This window comes from Staurois parvus, unplaced genomic scaffold (assembly GCF_062004578.1).
Source record: "Staurois parvus isolate SC_StPar_1 unplaced genomic scaffold, SC_StPar_1.0 ptg000678l, whole genome shotgun sequence".
Taxonomy (NCBI): domain Eukaryota; kingdom Metazoa; phylum Chordata; class Amphibia; order Anura; family Ranidae; genus Staurois; species Staurois parvus.
Genome location: NW_028318474.1, coordinates 1,341,474 through 1,361,814, shown reverse-complemented (window position 1 = coordinate 1,361,814; position 20,341 = coordinate 1,341,474). Strand labels below are relative to the sequence as shown.

Genomic DNA, 20,341 nt, shown 5'->3' with positions numbered 1-20,341 from the left:
ATCAGATCTTTCTGACGATGACGGTAGAAAGACGTACGAACATCACTTGCTAGGAGATTCCACTGTTGTAGTCTTGACCCCAAAAGCTCTGCCTTGTTCTTCGGAAGATCCAGGTCTCTGATAAGATCGCTCAATTCCACTTGTGTAATGAGGTGTGGTTCAGTGGGTGTGGATGGAAGAAAGTCTGGGTCATGTGAGGTTGACGGTTGATGATTACACGCTTCAGGTTCTTCCTCACTTGACTCAACCACGAAGGATTCTGGTGCTTTAGGAATTGGTAGCCCCTCTCCATGAGGAACTGGACGTATTGCCGATGGAATATTTGGATAGTGCACAGATAACTTTTTCTTCTTATTTAGCCCTTTTGTTGGAGGCACCATACAAAAGTAACAATTACTAACATGATCTGTTGGCTCTCTCCAAATCATTGGCACAGCGAAAGGCATAGATGCTTTTTTTCCATTCAACCATTGCTCCAGTGCCGTCCCACAAGAATTGCAGCATATATGTGGTGCCCAGCTCTTGTCCTGGTCTCCTATCTTGCAGCCAAAATACAAGTTGTAGGCTTTCTTAATCATTCCTGTTATCCTCCTTTTTTGTGAGATAAAAGTTATTTCACCGCAGATATAGCAGAAATTATCTGCTTTATTCACACAAGTTCGAGGCATTACTGAGTAGCCTATATAAGCATAAAACGAAATGTAAAGACGCTGTCGAACTACAATCAGCTACAGATACTGCAGCTTTTATGCAGTGAAGTGATGCAATTAAAGGCTAATATTGCATCATCTCAGTATACATGCAATTTTCTATTGGTCACCAGTATCAATTGCGCAATATGCAGCTGAAGTTGCATCATAATTTTGAATGGCTTACGTCATTAGATGGGTGAATATATCATGGAAACTAGAGCCAATCAACATTTTTTAGGGTCATTTTCGTTTTCAGCACCCCAAAATTATGTAAGATTAGCTAATTTTATGCCCAAAACTTTTTACCTGTTGAACAGTGTAATGGACACTGGGTTCTTTTATTCTCATTGCCATGTCCCTTTGTCGGATTGGGAACTAGGATGACTTTCATCCAGTGTCCAATGTGCCGGAGGCGTTCGTCCAACTTTTTCCACTGGGCCGAATGCATGAGCTGCAACACCCTGCTCTACAAGAGGTTGGCTGGATTGGAGGAACCACAGGACTTGGGGATGGAAGGCTTGCCTCTGCCATCCACTGCTATGTCTGCTGCTGTCACATCTGCCTCACTGCAGGTATTATTACCGGTTTCGGTGCTCCCACAGTTCCTCAGTCTTCTCGCTGGCTGGGCTTGATGGACCATGCCTGGACTGCCCCATCAGGGCAGCTCAGAGAACCCTCCATGGGAGTTACACCTAAAGAAGAACCATTCTCTGTTGTTGCTACCCTGATTTGGGAACCGCACCTATCAACAGCGTTGTGCTGATGTACAGTGACATGTGATCTTGTCCTGTACGGTGCAATAAAATGCAGCATTTCTGCATTTTATTGCAGCTCACAGCACTGCACCTCCGTGTGAATAGGACACATAGAAAATAGTTGTTTTCTGTGTGTCCTAACAGTGACCTGCATTCATCCTGTGCAGTAAAATGTGTGAACAAGCCCCAGGTTTATGATATGTAACAAAAGATCAGACACATTTGTCCATGCAACAAATACAACATTTCCTGGTACAGTATATTTTCATCACATCAACCATCTCTTGCCCTTAGGACTGAGTTACTTAGGCAGGAGACTAATTTGTCTTACCTTTAACATATTTGACAGTCATGATATCGCTTTGGACACTGTCATTCAGACTATTGTAGACCACACAGCTGGCAGTGGTTGTTGATCCATCACAACTGACAGGCACATTTGTGGAATAACAATTTGAATTTGGTTCTGCAAGTAAATATTCAGTGTAAGAAAATAAGGCACAAAGCAAACGTGAAATAACACTAAGGAGCAAATTGTATTTTTTTAATAGAACAAAGTGCGATGTTAACAGAGGAGGAATTTGGTATGTCATGATGTGATATTATGGAAGAGTGCTGACAACAGTTACTATTTTTATACATGATTTATATATATACAGTTGCAAGAAAAAGTATGTGAACCCCTTGGGATTACATGGAGTTTTGCATGAATTGGGCATAAAATGTGCTCTGAACGTCATCTAAGTCACAACAATAGAAGAACACAGTCTGCTGAACACAATACTACACAAACATTAGATGTTGCCATGGTTTAATTGCACATAACATGTAAACATTCACAGTGCAGGGAGGAAAAAGTATGTGAGGCCCTAGCTTAATGACTTCTCCCAGAGCTAATTGGAGCCAGGAGTGAGCCAACCTTGACTCCAATCAGTGTGATGATATTGGATGTGTTGCTGACAGCTGTCCTGCCCTTAAAAAACACACACCTGTTTTGGGTTTACTGGTTTCAAGAAGCACTGTCTGATGTGAACCATGCCTCGCAGAAAAGAGCTCTCAGAAGACCTATGATCAAGAATTGTTGACTTGCATGAAGCTGGAAAGGGTTACAAAAGTATCTCCAAAAGCCTTAATGTTCGTGTGTCCACGGTAAGACAGACTGTCTACAAATGGAGAAAGTTTAGCACTGTTGCTACTCTCCCTAGGCGTGGTCGTCCTGTAAAAATGACTGCAAGAGCACAGCGCAGAATGCTGCATGAGGTAAAGAAGAAACCCAGAGTGTCAGCTAAAGACCTACAGAAATCTCTGGCACATGCTAACATTTTTGTTGACACATCTACAATAAGGAAAACAATAAACAAGAATGGAGTACATGGGAGGACACCACGGAGGAAGCCATTGCTGTCCAAAAAGAATATTGCAAAAGAGCACCTGGATGTTCCACAGCACTACTGGCAAAATATACTGTGGACAGATGAAACCAAGATTGAGTTGTTTGGGAAGAACACACAACACTATGTGTGGAGAAAAAAAGGCACAGCACACCAACATCAAAACCTCATCCCCACTGTAAAACATGGCGGAGGGAACATCATGGTCTGGGGCTGCTTTGCTGCCTCAGGGCCTGGACAGATTGTTGTCATTGATGGGAAAATGAATTCCAGAGCTTATCAAGACATTTTGCAGGAAAACGTACGACCATCTGTCCGCCAACTGAAGCTCCGCAGAGGATGGGTGATGCAACAGGACAATGACCCAAAGCATACAAGTAATTCAACAAAACAATGGCTGCAACAGCACAGAATACGCCTTCTGGAGTGGCCCAGTCAGAGTCCTGACCTCAACCCGATTGAAATGCTGTGGCATGACCTTAAGAGAGCGATTCACACCAGACATTCCAAGAATATTGCTACACTGAAACAGTTTTGTGAAGAGGAGTGGTCCAAAATTACTCCAGATTGTTGTGCAGGTCTGATCTGCAACTACAGGAAACGTTTGGTTGAGGTTATTGCTGCCAAAGGAGAGTCAACCAGTTATTAAGTCCAAAGGTTCACATACTTTTTCCTCCCTGCACTGTGAATGTTTACATGTTATGTGCAATTAAACCATGGCAACATCTAATGTTTGTGTAGTATTATGTTCAGCAGACTGTGTTCTTCTATTGTTGTGACTTAGATGACATTCAGAGGACATTTTATGCCCAATTCATGCAAAACTCCACGTAATCCCAAGGGGTTCACATACTTTTTCTTGCAACTGTATGTATATCCAGCCAGTTTTCCCTTTAGTTTTGGATAGGGTTATAACCCCTGCCATATTTTACTGCTATCCCAAGAGAGATTTATCCTCACTCCCTGTTCTAGTGACAACAGGCAGGAAGTAAGGATAACTTTCCAACAGCAATACAAACAGAAGTAAAAATGCTACCCCACGGGGGCTGCTGAGTTTAATTATTTGCCAACCGCCCCATAGCAGATATATCACTACAGAGTGGCCGTGCAGAATCTCATATATTAACACGATTCTTCATTTCCTGGCTGTGGGTGTGCGTGTACGGAACACCGCTTCTGCTGTGATTGGTCACAGCAGAAGTCCATCAGCAGGTGCCAGCCAATGGATTGCAGGGAATAGAATTCAGCACATTACCTATTAAAAACAGCACACACAGTACACATTACACATAGTTAGGCACACAGTTAACCCCTTGATCGCCCTAGATGTTTAACCCCTTCCCAGCCAGTATCATTACTACAGTGTCAGTGCATATTTTTAGCACTGAACACTGTAGTACCAGTTAGTGTCCGATTGTCCGCTGCAATATTGCGGTGACGCTATAAATTACTGATCGCCACCATTACTACTATAAAAATAAAATACAAACTCCAGTATACATAGCAGTGTATATAGCATAGTTGGTAGAAGCTATAACTTTTGTGCAAACCAATCAATATATGGTTATTGGGATTTTTGTTTACCAGAAATATGTAGCAGAATACATATTGGCCTAGTTTATAAAGCAATTTGATTTTTAAAATGTTTTTACTGGATATGTTTTATAGCAGAAAATAAAAAATATTATTTTTTTTTTTCTAAATCTGGAGTCTTTTTGTTTATAGCACAAAAAATAAAAAAAAACTCAGAGGTGATCAAATACTACCAAAAGAAAGCTCTATTTGTGTGGAAAAAAAGACATACATTTCATTTATGTACAGCATTGCGCAATTGTCAGTTAAAATAATGCAGTATCACAAAAAATGGCCTGGTCAGGAAGGGGGGTAAACCTTGCGTAGGTCAAGTGGTTAACAGGTTCTTTTTCCAAAACAGTGCAGAGGCAGCCAGGCACACAGCAACTGCCCATTCACTCTAAGCTCATTAAACAATCTAGGGTTGTCTTTTTAATATTTATTGCTTGTAGAACTTGTAACAGGAAAGGATAAAGGGGTGTGGGTTACGCCAAAACAATTGCGCATAGTAGATACAGTAGTGGAAACTCTTCTCTTTAGCAAACTAGCAGATATGGCCAAGTTTATCTCTCACAGCTGGACAATATAAAGCAGCTTGTTAGACTGAACCAGTCTGTAATCTCACAGTCAGGACCATGGTAGAGTCCTTCCTCGCTAGTGACTAGAGAAGGCCAGAGGTAGGATCACCTCAGGACAACAACTACTTGGCCCAGCTCTCCCAAAAGTACATAGTTACCAGGATCTTGTAATAAAGTCTGTTCTCACGAGGCCAGGAGGGCAGCTGTGCTTCTTCAGCTTCCTCTAGGTGCCTTCTAGTGAGGCTGTGTGGACTGGATTCTTTAGCCTAGGTCCACAGTAATGCAGTGCGGAGAACCGCATGAGATTTGGAAAGGAATCACACTGCATTGCTGTTCAAATCACATGCCATTCTGTGCAGAGAGATTTGAGCCCATTAACTTTGTATGGCTCAAATCACACTGCATCTGCACCAAAAAGGTGCAGGCACCCATGCTATCCAATTCAGGCAATCACACAGTGTTTTGCAAACCATTTTTGGGGTGTCATTAACATTGACACCCTCAGCGGATCACATGAATGGAGGGCGATTGTGATGCAGTTTGGGAAACGTTAAAATCGCTGCGAATCCCACACTGCATTAGTGTGAACCAAATATGGAAAGGCTTGTTCAAGAGCTGTGAAAATGTGGAATAGAACCCTCAAGAGCTGCTTCTGGCCAGCTCAGTAGATTGTTTAAAAAAAGATAACTGGGTAATAATATGTATAAGTACAGTTTATCCAGGGAATACCCAATTGCCTCTTGGGGAATCAGGAAGGAATTTGTTTTCCCCTGCTGTAGCAAACTGGATCATGCTTTGCTGGGGGGTTTTTTTGCCTTCCTCTGGATCAATTGTGGGTATAAAATAGCCTATATGAAGTTTTTCTATTTGTGTGTATGTGTCTGTCTTTTTTTTCTGTTGGCTGAACTAAATGGACCTTTGTCTTTTTTCAACTGGATTACCAAAGTAACTATGAATCGGGGCTTTGGTAAAGTCTCAAGGTGTCAGAGATACTACTTCAGGTGTAGGCCTTCCAGCTCTGCCACAGCCAGGACCTTGATGAACAACAACATGAATCAGTAGAGCTGCTGACCCAACAGGAAGACCCTGCTGTTTATCAGTCCCTTCAGCAACCTACTTGGCACCCCCCCCCCCCAAGGGATTGGCTGAAGAACAATTAATATTCACTCCATCCATTTAACTTTCCTGCCCACTATGTTCTAGAGCAGGGGTCTCCAAACTTTCTAAAGAAAGGGACAGTTTACTTCAGACAGTTTTAGTTCAGACTTTGGGGGGGCAGGACTGTATCCTGTGGGAGATAACAATCCAGTTGTCTCTTTCGGCTTGGATTCCTGTTGCTATAATAGGCATACTTAGTTCTGTCTATATTTGGGACTTAAAGTAGAATCACAGTTGATGTAACTCCAAGTGCAAAGCACATTGGGACTCACCTGACTCACTTTTTGTCCACGATACATTGTCATGCCCTGAGACTCAGCAAAAGATATGTTGAATCGTTCACTAACTGCCCCAAGGACTGACTGGGTGTAATGCTTGCTCAGCATGCTGCACATCTATTAATTGTGTGACCACCTTGTTTATCCTTGTTTACTCTCTATGCCTGTCCCTTTGTTTCTGAGAGCTCTCAGATTTGATTGGTAATCCAAACTGGCCTGATATGAAGACATGACAATTATACATATGGTATTTTGTTTGAAGGTATCTGATTAATCCCTAGATATGACTTTTGATATGTTTTTTAAAGGGTTTATCTACATGTTCAGTGTGTCTTGGCTTTTAATTAATAAAAGGAATCAGTAACCTTAGGTTCACACCTATGCGTTTTCTGCAGCGTTTTGCAGAAACGCAGTACAGTCCATTTAACATGATTTCCTATGGGACAGATTCAACCGGTGCATTTTTTGTAAAGAGTCAGGGATTTTTTTTTAACGCAAAATGTTACGGGTTTGGTTCTTTAGTCCTCAATGGGAACACTGCAGAAAAGCATGTATTGTATTTTCGATGCATTTTGTGTTTAAAATCTACCTAGCAACAAGAAAAAAAAAAAACACAAAATGAATCAAAAATGCGGCAAAAACGCAAGTGCAAAAATACAAAACGCAATGCAGAAATGTCTCAAACACAACCTGCATAGGTGTGAACCTAAACTTAGTCAATAATATCTGTTGGTATTAAATTCTTCATTCTGGATATAAGAATCATTTAGGGCAGGGGTCTCCAAACTTTCTAAGCAAAGGGCCAGTTTACTGTCCTCCTGGCTTTACTTGGGCTAGACTGCGCCCAGTGGGAGTAGAAAATGCCCCGACATCAGTGCCCCCCCATCATTGGTTTTAAGGGGATGAATAGTGTCCCATTGTTGATATCAATGAGAAGAATAGTAACCCATTGATGGTTTAGTAGGGGGAATGGAGCTACATCAGTTGGTGGAATACTGCCCAAGGGCCAGGTAAAGGCGTGAAGTGGGCCACATCCGGCCCCCGGGCCGCAGTTTGGAGACCACTGATTTAGGATAATTAAATATATAATCTCTGTTTGGGTTGAGGTATTGAATGAAATCCATCCTTTTTATATACAGGTAGGTTTTCTCTGACACTATTTCGGGCTAGAATCACACCTATGCAGATTGAGTTTGAGCAGTTTCTGCATTGTGTTGTGTTTTGCATTTTTGCACTTGCATTTTTTATGCATTTTTGCCGTGTTTTTTATGCCTTTTGCTATTTTTTTTCAGTTTTTTTCATTTTTATTGTTGCTAGGCAGATTTAAAATGTAAAGTGCATAAAAAATGTGGCAAAACACATGAAAAATGCAATACATGCTTTTCTGCAGCGTTTCCATTCAAGTCTATAGAACCAAAACCGCAACTTTTTGCATTTAAAAAAGTCCCTGACCCTTTCTAAAAAAATGCACCAGGTGAAAACGCACAGGTGTGAACAAGTCCCATAGGAAATCATATTAAATGGACTGTAGTGCATTTCTGCAAAACGCAAAGCACTGCAGAAAACACTTGGGTGTGAACCTAGGGTAAATGTGGTGAGGGTGAAGGTGTTTATTTATATTGGTATACATATCCATATATCAGCCTTTTTCAACCACGGTGCCCAGGCACCTCGGGGTGCCTTGAGGTATCTTAAGCGGTGCCTTGGCATAATGTCTAAAAATTGTCTAAAAATTGCCCAAATATATTCAAACCAACGGGTAGAACAGGCCTGCATTTTAGTTACACAAAGCCACATTGTGCACCATTACAACCTTCTAGTTGTCGGCATCCTGACATCCAATGACATCATCAGTTGATAAGGAGGGTGTTGGCAGCCTGCACAGCATCATTGTTTGACCCTCCCTTGCCCCTCACTGTCAGTACAGGATCACATTAGCTCAGTGAGGGAGAAGAGAAACATTGGAATACTAGTCAGTACCAGTGTGCAAAAGTGTATTTGCTTTCTCACATTGGGTGTCCTACGCATATGGATGTTGCTGCATTATATAAAACTATTAGAATAGTTTTTTACATTTTAGAATGGGGTTCCTCAAGACTGTCCACAATTTTGAAGTGTGCCTTGGGACTGTCCATAATTTTAGAGGGTGCCTTGGCATTGTCCATGATTTTAAAGAGTGCCTTGACTAAAACAAGTTTGATAAACACTGCCATATATGATAATTATGAATTAATTTTTCAATAAAGATGTATTTTTTCATATTTGAAGGCTCCTTAATCCTAATGTCCCCCCTTTTTTATTATTGCAAGGAGGAATGTAGCACTACTCACATGAACTACTAAATAAAAGTGCATAAATAATAACAATATTAAATAGTGTATCAAAATAAGTGAACAAATATTGAAACAAATATTGAACTAATATAGTGCCAAATCAAGTGGAATCATGCAAAATAAAACTTATCAAGTGACACTACTATATGTGGACAAGCCTAAGAACTCAGCAGTGATAGCGATAAATATTAATTCATGTTTCCAACTGTAAAGAATACAATATATATGCTCACATTCAAAAAAAAGTATTGACTCATAAATTAATTATATAAATATCCCAAAAAATTGAGCAAACGTGTACATCAACACACACATGTAACTACAAATACCCCATTAAGTGACCAAACAATCAATACAATCAATGTGTATAATAGTGAACTGCAAAAGTGCAACCGCAAACAACACAAAAAATATATCTAATTCTGTGCTCATAAAGTGGAAAAACACATAGATGACCACACTCGGATGAAACACTTGTACTTATATTTATGTGAACAAGTGGGTAGATGGTTGACAGATGATAATTCGACCACCGACTAGATCAGCCTCTCACCTCAAAACTTCGACCCTTGCAGGTCAAAGCGCTCAATTGGATCCCTCTCGAAGATCCTCTAAGTTTGCTGTCACTCCAAACAGATCAGCTCCCACCGCACACAAATCTCCCTTTAGGGGTCAGCACACCAATATTGGCTCCTGTGACAAATACTGTGCTAGCATCTCATTCAAAAACATAAAACACATGCTCCCATTGTGCAGTATGTTTATTGCCAATAATAGGACAGTAACAAGTAAATTGCGCACTCACATCAAATGTTAGAAATCACAGCCCCAAACCCATGCTTATTGGATGTATGGAATATACATGGGTGTACAAGGGAGTACCAAGATGGCCGCCACGCTGGAAGTGCGTCACTACATTTTTTTGAATGTGAGCATATATATTGTATTTTTTGTTTTAATGTGAGCATATATATTGTATTCTTTACAGTTGGAAGCATGAATTAATATTTATCACTATCACTGCTGAGTTCTTAGGCTTGTCCACATATAGTAGTGTCACTTGATAAGTTTTATTTTGCATGATTCCACTTGATTTGGCACTATATTAGTTCAATATTTGTTTCAATATTTGTTCACTTATTTTGATACACTATTTAATATTGTTATTATTTATGCACTTTTATTTAGTAGTTCATGTGAGTAGTGCTACATTCCTCCTTGCAATAGTTTAACATGATCACTGGTATATGATTTAATGTTAGCAGCGGTTTCTATTTAGGTTGCTCAGGCCATTTGTTTTTGAGCGTGGGCGGTTCACACCATTATTGTTAGCCCCCTTTTTTATTGCTTTTCCCATCGGTTTCTTGTAGAACATAATGATAATAGGATCAGCCCATAGTGGGAGTGACTGCTGATTTAAAAAAACTTCATATTTGAATCAATGACAGTTTTCCCCTATTTTTATTTTTGCATTTGATTATATAAGGGTGCTACATTTAGCAGAAGAAGACTAGAACCCCTACCATGGGGCATGCCCATGTACTTACAGTATGTCCTTGCGGACCAAGTAATACTATGGGGGTTATTTACTAAAGCCGGAGAGTGCAATTCTGGTGCAGCTCTGCATAGAAACCAATCAGCTTCCAGGTTGTTTGTCAAAGCTTAACTGAACAAGCTGAAGTTAGAAGCTGATTGGCTGCCATGTACAGCTGCACCAGATTTTGCACTCGCCAGCTTTAGTAAATCAACCCCTATGTGACATTCAATTGAGGACATCCTGTAGCAAAAATAGAGTGATGAAATTATCCTGAGAGACATTCACCCTCACTTCCTATCCTGCTGACAACATTTATTAGACAGGAACTGAAAATCTTCAAAAGCAGAGAGAAGTAAAATGCTTTTCTTTCATAGAGGGTGGCAAGAATTCTTTTTAGTTTTCAGTTTTTGTCTTTGTACATTGCCTACTGAAACCATTGCAAGCAGGACAGGAAGAGGGGGAATCTTTATAATGGAGCCCGGGATAGCAGTAAAATCCTGGTGAGGATCTAATCCTACCCCACTCTATCCAAAACTAGAAAATACGTATTTGTCTAGACATACACTTTAACCACTTGCCTACCAGGCACTTATACCCCCTTCCTTACCAGGCCAATTTTCAGCTTTCAGCGCTGCCGCACTTTGATTGACAATTGCGCGGTCATGCAACATTGTACCCATATGAAATTTTGATCATTTTTTTCTCACAAATAGAGCTTTCTTTTGGTGGTATTTAATCGCCACTGGGCGCTTTACTTTTTGCGCTATAAATTAAAAAAAGGTGCAAAAAATTTGAAAAAAAAAAAAAAGTTTATTTGTTTCTTTTATAAAATTTTTCAAACAGGTATTTTTTCTCCTTCACTGATTTGCGTTGATGAGGCGGCACTGATGGGCACTGATAGGCGGCACTGATGGGCACTGATAGGCAGCACTAAAGGGCACTGATAGGCAGTACTAATGAGGTGGCACGGATAGGCGGCACTGATAGACAGCACTAATTAGGGGTCACGGATAGGCGGCACTGATATGCAGCACTGATAGGCGGCACTGATAGGTGACACTGATGATGGGTACTGATAGACGGCACTGACTGGCATCACTTCTGGGCACTGACTGGCGGCACTGACTGGCACAACCCCTGGGCACTGACTGGTGGCACTGACTGGCAGCACTGCTGGGCTGCACTGGTGGGTGGCACTGGTGGGCAGCACTGGTGGGTGGGCACAGGTGGGTGGCACTGGTGGGCACAGGTGGGTGGCACTGGTGGGCACAGGTGGGTGGGCACAGGTGGGTGGCACTGCTGGGCACAAGTAGGTGGCACTTCTGGGCACAGGTGGGGGCACTGCTGGGCACAGGTGGGTGCACTGCTGGGCACAGGTGGGGGAACTGCTGGGCACAGGTGGGGGCACTGCTGGGAACGGGTGATCGAGGCTAGTGGGCGCACTGCTGGGCGGAACTTGCGGGTGTCACTGCTGGGCACCGATCATCAGTGCCCTGATGATCGGTGCCGATCCCTGCTCTGACAACTGCCGGTTCTCGGCAGTACTTTCCTCACGATCTGACAGCGTGAGGAAAGTGCAGCCGAGAACCGGCACTTGCATTTCCCTGTGATCAGTGTGTCATTGGACACCGCTGATCACGTGGTAAAAGGCCGGTGGGATCGGCCTTTCACCACATCTCGTGATCAGCTGTGTCCGTAGGACACAGCGATCACGGAGATCGCCGGGTGCGCGCCCCCTGGGGCACGCAGGAGAGGGCGTTCTGGGAGGACGTCATATGACGTCCACTCAGAACTGGCCGGCCGCGGTGAAGCCGTCATTCGGCTATGCGCGGTCGGCAAGAGGTTAAAGGACAAGTCCATTGCCCTCACTAGCCCTCCTAGGTTCTTCTGAAATAAAACCTTTCCACCCCAGGTACTTACCAAAGAAAGACAGATGCAGCTTGCGCTGAGCAATGGCCTAGCTTATAAAACCCTGCTGAAAGTCTCAGCAATGCTGGTCACACAAAAAGCCGTCACATCTCCAGTTTTGAGAGATGGCCCTATATAACTCTAACTGCTTACTGCATGGCCAGTGTTGAAGAGAAGTACTGGAAACAATGTCATGGCTTGGTGCAAGTTATGCCTGTCTTCCTGTAGTAAGAAAGCAGCTGGGGTGGGGGTGTTAAGATTTAATAAAGCTCTGGAGAGTGAAGCATGGCAGATTAGTGTAGCTTTCATTGGAAGTGCATTTTTGCTTTAAAAGGTGTTCATCTTTTAAAAAAAAAATCATAAATACACATTTTTTATGTAAAAAAATGTGCATTTACTATTTTTTGTAGAAGCCTGGGAAGCATTGCAACAGAAATCAGCAGATCGCGGATGCAATGTAGGGTTCCTGCAGACTGTAAGTGTAAGTTGTCTGCTCATACCTCATTTGGGCACGCAGTTACACAATGACAGAAGAATCAATAAACTACATTGAGTGCTGCTTAGTGCCCTGGTAGTGTATTGAGAACTATAAGCCATCAGCCGCAAAGGCTATCAGTACTTGTAGTTCATTCATTCACAGAACTCTGTGAATTAGTGACATGGCCATGTGGGCACGCTCTTTTCAAATTGTGACCGGGGTGCAGGTTGAAGATCCCCAGCCCACTGTCATAGCGAATCAGGGAGACGCTGCAAGAGCTGGAACATGTTACATGTTCCACCCTAAAAATGTGTGGAACATGTAACATGTTCCCAAAGGTGAACTTATCCTTTAAAAGGGACCTGGTCACTAACGTAAAAAAAAAAAAAATACAGGTAAAAACACAGAAAATCAAGTATTTTAATTGCTTACTGACGTTTTTTTCCATACATAATGTCATATTTTTATTCCTCTGTTGTGTGCCTTTGAACTTGTTAGAAAATTTGACTATTCCAGATAGAGTGAATTCTGTAGCACACCCCTCTCTGTGTACATCATAGATCTCTTCTCTTCTTGAAGTGTCTAATTACTGTCTGTGCTGGCCCAGCATCTCCACCCCTCCCTTTATCTCCCTATATAACCTTATATTCAGCAGTTGGGAGAGAGGAACCTTACAGATTGTCACTTGAATGACAGCTCTGGGTCTGCTGACATTACATTGAAGATAGGGGCCCCCAGCAACAGTCAAAAATCTGTTAAATGTCTACACAAGGAAGGCCTTTACTGGTAAATAACATGCCTAACATACAGTATGTTACACACCTATATAAACTTATTGGATGATTTTTGCTGAAATAAATGGCTTGGTGACAGGGCCTCTTCACTAAAACATCTGCTGGTACAACTGCTCAAGCACCTCTGGTGGTGTTTTTTTTTTATTTTGACCCTTCCATTTCCACCACCCCACGCTACCGCATAAACTGCCTCTACATTACCACGTCTGCTGCATAAACCTGAGGGATTTTTTTTCTATCCATCCATGAGTTCTACCCACCACCCTAATATCTCTTCTGAGGACCTAAATCTGGGTCCCCGAAAGGTAACAAGTGCGACTACTCACTTCCTGCGCGGAGATGTTCTCCACATGTCACATTGGAAGGTTGTATTTACCATACATTTTGGTTACTTGCAACCTTACCAAATGTAAGTGCTTTTCACATTTGTCAAATCATCACACTTCTAAAAACTCTGTGCATTTACAACACTATAAGGCTCTCCTGTCTTTCGTCATTTTCTCTTTTTCCGGAGAGAATGGCAGAGTTTGTGTAAAAAGGAAAGAATTTCTTCCAGATCTGTACACTAATCCTGTGTGGCTCTTTTCCTCTGTGCAGGAGCTTCCTGTAATACAGACCGGTCACTGCTGCTCTCTTCCCTTGTACAGAGTGACTGGACTTGTCTCCACCCCCTCCTGTAGCTTTCTATAGACAGCCTACAGTGGGTGGAGCCTGCTGGGCCCCTCTGATGGCTCTGCTCTTTGCACGGACTATGCACAGAACAGTGATGATGTCGCTGCTATATTTACAAGGTTTTTCAAAGACATTTGGTGCACACTAAGTAGATTTAAATTCCTTGTGATTATTGTGGAATATACACTATATTACCAAAAGTATTGGGACGCCCACCTTTACATGAACTTAAATGGTATCCCAGTCTTAGTCTGTAGAGTTCAATAATGAGTTGGCCGACCCTTTGCAGCTTCAACTCTTCTGGGAAGGCTGTCCACAAAGTTTAGGAGTGTTTCTATGGGAATGTTTGACCATTCTTCCAGAAGCACACTTGTGAGGTCAGGCACTGATGTCGGAAGAGAAGGCCAGTCTCTTCTCTAATTCATCCCAAATGTGTTCTATTGGGTTGAGGGGGTTGAGGTCAGGACTCTGTGCAGGCCAGTCAAGTTCCTCCACCCGAAACTCGCTCATCCATGTCTTTATGGACCTTTCTTTGTGCAATGGTGCGCAGTCATGTTAGAACAGGAAGGGGCCATCCCCAAACTGTTCCCACAAAGTTGGGAGCATGAAATTGTCCAAAATGTCTTGGTATGCTGACGCCTTAAGAGTTTCCTTCACTGGAACTAAGGGGCCAAGCCCAAACCCTGAAAAACAACCCCACACCTAACCCCCCCCCCCAAACTTTACACTTGGCACAATGCAGCCAGGCAAGTACTGTTCTCCTGGAAATTGCCAAACCCAGACACGTCCATTGGATTGCCAGACAGAGAAATGTGATTCGTCACTCCAGAGAACACGTCTCCACTGCTCTAGAGTCCAGTGGCAGCGTGCTTTACACCATTGCATCCAACACTTTTCATTGCACTTAGTGATATAAGGTTTGGATGCAGCTGTTTGGCCATGGAAACCCATTCCATGAAGCTCTCTAAGCACTGTTGTTGTGCTAATCTGAAGTCCACACAAAGTTTGGAGATCTTTAGCTATTGACTCTGCAGACAGTTGGTGAATTCTGTGCACTGTGCACTTCAGCATGTGCTGACTCTACTCTGTCATTTTACGTGGCCTACCACTTCATGGCTGAGTTGCTGTTGTAGCCAGTTGTTTCCACTTTCTTATAATCCCACTAACAGCTGACCGTGGAATATTTAGTAGCAAGGAAATTTCATGGATGGACTTATTGCACAGGTGACAACCTATCACGATACCACGTTTGAATTCACTGAGCTCCTGAGAGCGATCCATTCTTTCACAAATGTTTGTAGAAGCAGTCTGCATGCCTAGGTGCTTGATTTTATACACCTGTGGCCATGGAGGTGATTCGAAAACTTGAATCCAATGATTTGGAGGGGTGGCCCAATACATTTGGCAACATAGTGTATATAAATGAAAGTTTTTGTGACCGGAGTTGACCTTTAAACCTTTTTTCTTTCTTTTGGATTTGTTCGTCATGTTTATTTTAGTGTTGCATTTCAAATATGCAACAAATGATCAGAAAATGTTTTTATTTCGTTAGTAAATAACATTGCAATGGTTTATACCAGAAATGTTATTTTTATGGTCATTATAAACAAGACACTAACACATAGGGATCTATTTATTAAAAAAAAATGTAGGATGATTGTGATAAGAATTCATCCACCTTTAATGAATTCTGACCGCATTCAGTTTAATATTGTACATGCCTGTAATCGTCCATTCCATGATGCCCCATTTTTTTCAGAATGGATCTCCAATCCCAGAGGATGCCATTTTTGGGAACCCCGTCGAGTGGAGTCTGAGTGTGATGTCATCACGCACTGCTCATTGCTAACACTGCGGCTGAGCATTCTTATGTTTTACTGTTTATTCCCATCTACCTGATGTAAGTGCAATTTTATTAATAAAGTGAAGCTTGATTTTATTGCACTATGAGGCTTCTCCCTTTATGCTTTATATATAAGTTTGCGGTGAGCGATATTTTAGATCAAAGGCTGCTATTGGGCTCAGCCAGATATCCCATCGATGCACTTACATAATCAGCTGATGGTTTGACAGTGAGGGTGCCAGCCTTAGGTTTTGATTCAAGCGCTTGCAATCTCTATAACTTGAGATCATCTCCATTTGGTAAGAGGCCGCTTTACTCTTTAAGGGGCACACTTTGGGTGCTGGAGCATCTTTTTGAAGAAGTTTACAAACACTGAGAACTTTTTGTCACTGTTTTGGACTAATCTTGATATGAACTTTTGTTAGGTGATATTTATTATATATGAATCGTGTTATTATTTTATGTATTTTTTTGCACTTTTTGGCAATTTGTTCATTTATGTTTTAAAGGGACAGCACACTGTTTGTTCTCCATTTGTCACTTATATGTAGTATTCAAGATATATGTGTTGCAGCAGTTGCTATTATTCAGTTTGTTATTTTTGTCTAAGGGCAACGAGGTTTATATATACATTTGTTTTTGAAATACCCCAGTCAGAAGAAATACTGCATTGTGGCCATTAGATGCCGCTGACAATGATAGGAAATCACCATTGAAGCCTATGGGTGTTGTCACTGATCCAGGCATTAGCAGCCATTGTCGAGTCTCTTTTCCCCTGCAGCCAGTGCTGGTTGACACAGGAGAGATCATGTGACCTGATTAGAGTGGGCTGAAAAGAGGTAAGTACAACCTTCTTACAAAGGTTAGTCAAAATAGGTGTTCGTTGGTGAAGGGAGCAGTTTTAAGATTAATTAGGTATATCCTTGCTTGATGTGCATTCCAAACCAACAGGTAGAGCAGAGACACTGCTGAAAAACATGTCGCGCACATCACATATGACATTTATACTTACCACGTGTAGGCGAGGTGCCATTTGTGAAGGTTATACGGTAACTAGAGAAATCAGAGTCAGTTACACAGCATGATAATTTCTGTAGGTTATCACAGCTTGCTAGAACTGTTGTCAAAGGGGAAACAGATATCGCTTCTTTTTTAGGCAAAGGTACAATATTCACTGTGACATTGTCAGATGTGGGAAGACTCCTCTGTTGGGCAATACAAAAGTAGGTGCCTGTAGAGAGCAAAACAGAAAACAAGTCAGGTTTGTACCTCACATGTTCCCGCAAAACAGATATATAGCGGAGAATTCAGTAAAGCATTTATGACACATTTCTAATAGGATCCTTTCAAAACAACCTGCACCCATTTCAGGCAAGCCTTGTGACAGCTTTCCGACATGTGTGACAGATTCAGGTATTTCTTAGTACTGCCACTTTAAGAACCTGCTGCTATGGCTGATACAGATTAAAAAACAATTATCACCAATTCTCTGATTAGGAAACTGGTGGTAATTAAAGGGTTAGTTCAACTTTACCAAAAAACTGCCTATGCAGATAAGGGGTATCTGTAGATAAAAACAAACTGTTCAGCTTTGACCAAAGTTGAATAATACCCCTACTATAGGTGTAAGGACTTTTTTTAGTTCCACCCCCAACTGCCCATGTGAAAGGAGCATTTGGGAGGGCTGACAATATCATGTAAGAACTTTAAGGCCCCATGCACATGGGACATTTCTGAACGATGGAAACTGACTGCTGGAAAACGTAGGTTAAAAACCGTCTGTATATGCGCGTTTGCATAACGCGTTTATGTTCGCTTGCGTTTAGAATCGTTTTTAAAGATAAGCACAGGAGAACCTCCCAAATGCCCAGAATGCACTGAAAAGTGGTAAATTATTAACTATACAGTACCTCCTCCTCAAGGGCCCCTCCCCCTCCGCGGCTCAACAAAAGGTTTCTGAGGAAAGCGGGTATGAAAAGCGTGGAGGAGGGCAGGAGCATGGACATCTGCGGAAGGAACCCAGGAACGCTCCTCGGGACCATAACCGCGCCAATAAACCAGGAACTGTAATCAACCGTGCACCAATCGAGAGTCCAGGATCCGGCTCACCTCATACTCCTCATGACCGTCAACCCGGATGGGACGGAGCCGAGGCAGAGAGGTAGTGAAGCGATTGCAGATCAGAGGTTTCAACAGGGATACATAAAAGATATTGGAGATCCGCATCCCAGGCGGAAGGGCAAGGGCATAGGCCACCGGATTCATCTTGCGGAGAATGCGAAAAGGACCGACAAAACGGGGAGCTAGTTTGGGTGTGGGCACCCGAAGATTGAGGTTGCGAGTAGACAACCACACCCGATCGCCGACCTGGTATGAAGGAGCGGGCAACCATCTGCGATCAGCCTGGAACTTCTGGCGCTGAGTCCTTCAAGGCCCTCTGGATCTGCCCCCATGAAGAACGCAGGGCAGCAAGATGGTTCTCCACAGCCGGAATGTCCTGTGGTGAGAACCTCTCAGGTAATACCGTGGGTTGGAACCCATAGTTGGCCATGAAAGGAGACATCCCGGAGGAGGAGTTGACCGCCGAGTTCCTGGCAAACTCTGCCCAAGGCAGGAGATCGGCCCAATCGTCCTGATGGTCCGAGATATAACACCGAAGGAATTGTTCTAAGGCCTGATTGGAACGCTCCGCAGCCCCATTGGACTGCGGGTGGTAGGCTGAAGAAAAGGAGAGACTAATATCCAACTGGGAGCAGAAGGCGCGCCAGAATCTGGACACGAACTGACTCCCGCGGTCCGAGACAATCACCTTAGGCAACCCATGCAGGCAAAAAATCTCCCTGGAAAAGACCGTGGCCAAGTTCTTGCGCTGTTGGTAATTTCCTGAGTGGAATGCAATGGCACATCTTGGAAAACCAATCGACGACCATGAGGATGACCGTATGACCCCGAGACACCTGGAGGTCTACAATAAAGTCCATACCTAGGTGTGGCCAAGGACGCTCCCCATTGGGAATGGGTTGCAGAAGACCCAAAGGGAGATGCCGTGGAGACTTATTCTGGGCACAGATCGAACATGCCACTACATAAGAGGCAATGTCGGCACGGAGGGTTGGCCACCAGAATAAGCGAGAGACGACTCAGCACAGCTGGTTCTTCCCCGGATGCCCGGCAGTTTTGGCGTTATGGTAGGTACGCAGCAGGCGGGTGCGCAATCCCTCGGGTACGAAACATCTACCCTCCGGCCTCCCGGGAGGAGCGTCAGTTTGAGCCGCCAAAATCTGCTCCCCAAGAGGAGAGGTCAGACTGGTGCGAATGGCAGCCAGGATCTGATCTGGAGGTGTAACTGAGTGTCAGAGCCTGGGATCTGCTGGTGTACCTATACTGCTGGTTTCAGGTAAGCCTTTTACTGCTATAGCAACTGGTCTCTGAACCTGACCTTATATCGTGACAGAATAATCTGGCCCAAACATGGAGGCCGCTATAGCAAGTGTTGTGAATCCTCTTAGGCAGCAAATTGCTGAGCTGCAGGAATTTGGGGTTACCCATCAGGAAAAAGTTGCCAAACTGGAAAGCATTGTGGATAGGCAACAGGGAGAGATTCAGGCTCTGCAGAGGCAACTGCTGAACCGTGATGATCCTAGCTCACATATGCCCCAGCCCCAACCATCTAAGTTTAATGGAGACCGCCGCCAATACAGGGGTTTCCTTAATCAATGTCGCATATATTTTCAAATGTACCCTGCTGCGTTTCCTTCAGAGAAAAAGAAGGTAATGTTTATTATTGGGCTTCTTACTGGGGAAGCTTTAGCTTGGGCCTCCCCTTATATAGAGCAAAACCATGGCATTCTAAATAATTTTGATACCTTTTTGACCGCGATGAATCAGGTTTTTGATGATCCCAACCGTTGTGCTTCTGCCGAAGCAAAATTACATAGTCTAAGGCAGGGTAGACGCTCGGTCGCTGAATACACAGCTGAGTTCAGAAGTTGGGTTGCAGATACCACTTGGAACCCTGCAGCACAAAAGAGCCAGTTCCGCCAAGGGCTTTCTGAACAGGTAAAGGATGAGCTTGCCAGAGGTGATACTCCTAATGATCTTGAGGAATTCATCCAATTGTGTATCCGAATCGATCAAAGACTTACAGAAAGGAGAAAGGAGAAGCTGGGAATACTTGGAAGTAATAGGGGCATGCATCTCTCTGCTAGTCCATTTGTTCAGCAGGATTCAAGAGTCTCTCTGGGTTCTAACACTCCTGAGCCTATGCAGGTTGATGTAATCAAGAGATCCATCTCCATTCAGGAGAAAGAGAGAAGACGTTCAGAGAATTTATGTCTATATTGTGGGGATTC

At 43.0% G+C, this 20,341-nt stretch overlaps 1 protein-coding gene across 1 annotated transcript in view; it reads right to left on the bottom strand.

Moving 5' to 3' along the window:
- Positions 1 to 20,341, bottom strand: part of LOC149447647 (adhesion G protein-coupled receptor F5-like) — a 183,969-nt gene that overhangs the window by 64,630 nt on the left and 98,998 nt on the right. Inside the window, exons 10-11 of the mRNA XM_089652272.1 lie at positions 17,002 to 17,220; positions 1,779 to 1,913 (exon numbers count right to left, since the gene is read on the bottom strand). Of these exons, the coding sequence (XP_089508398.1) occupies positions 1,779 to 1,913; positions 17,002 to 17,220 (354 nt within the window). The remainder of the gene's footprint in view (positions 1 to 1,778; positions 1,914 to 17,001; positions 17,221 to 20,341) is intronic.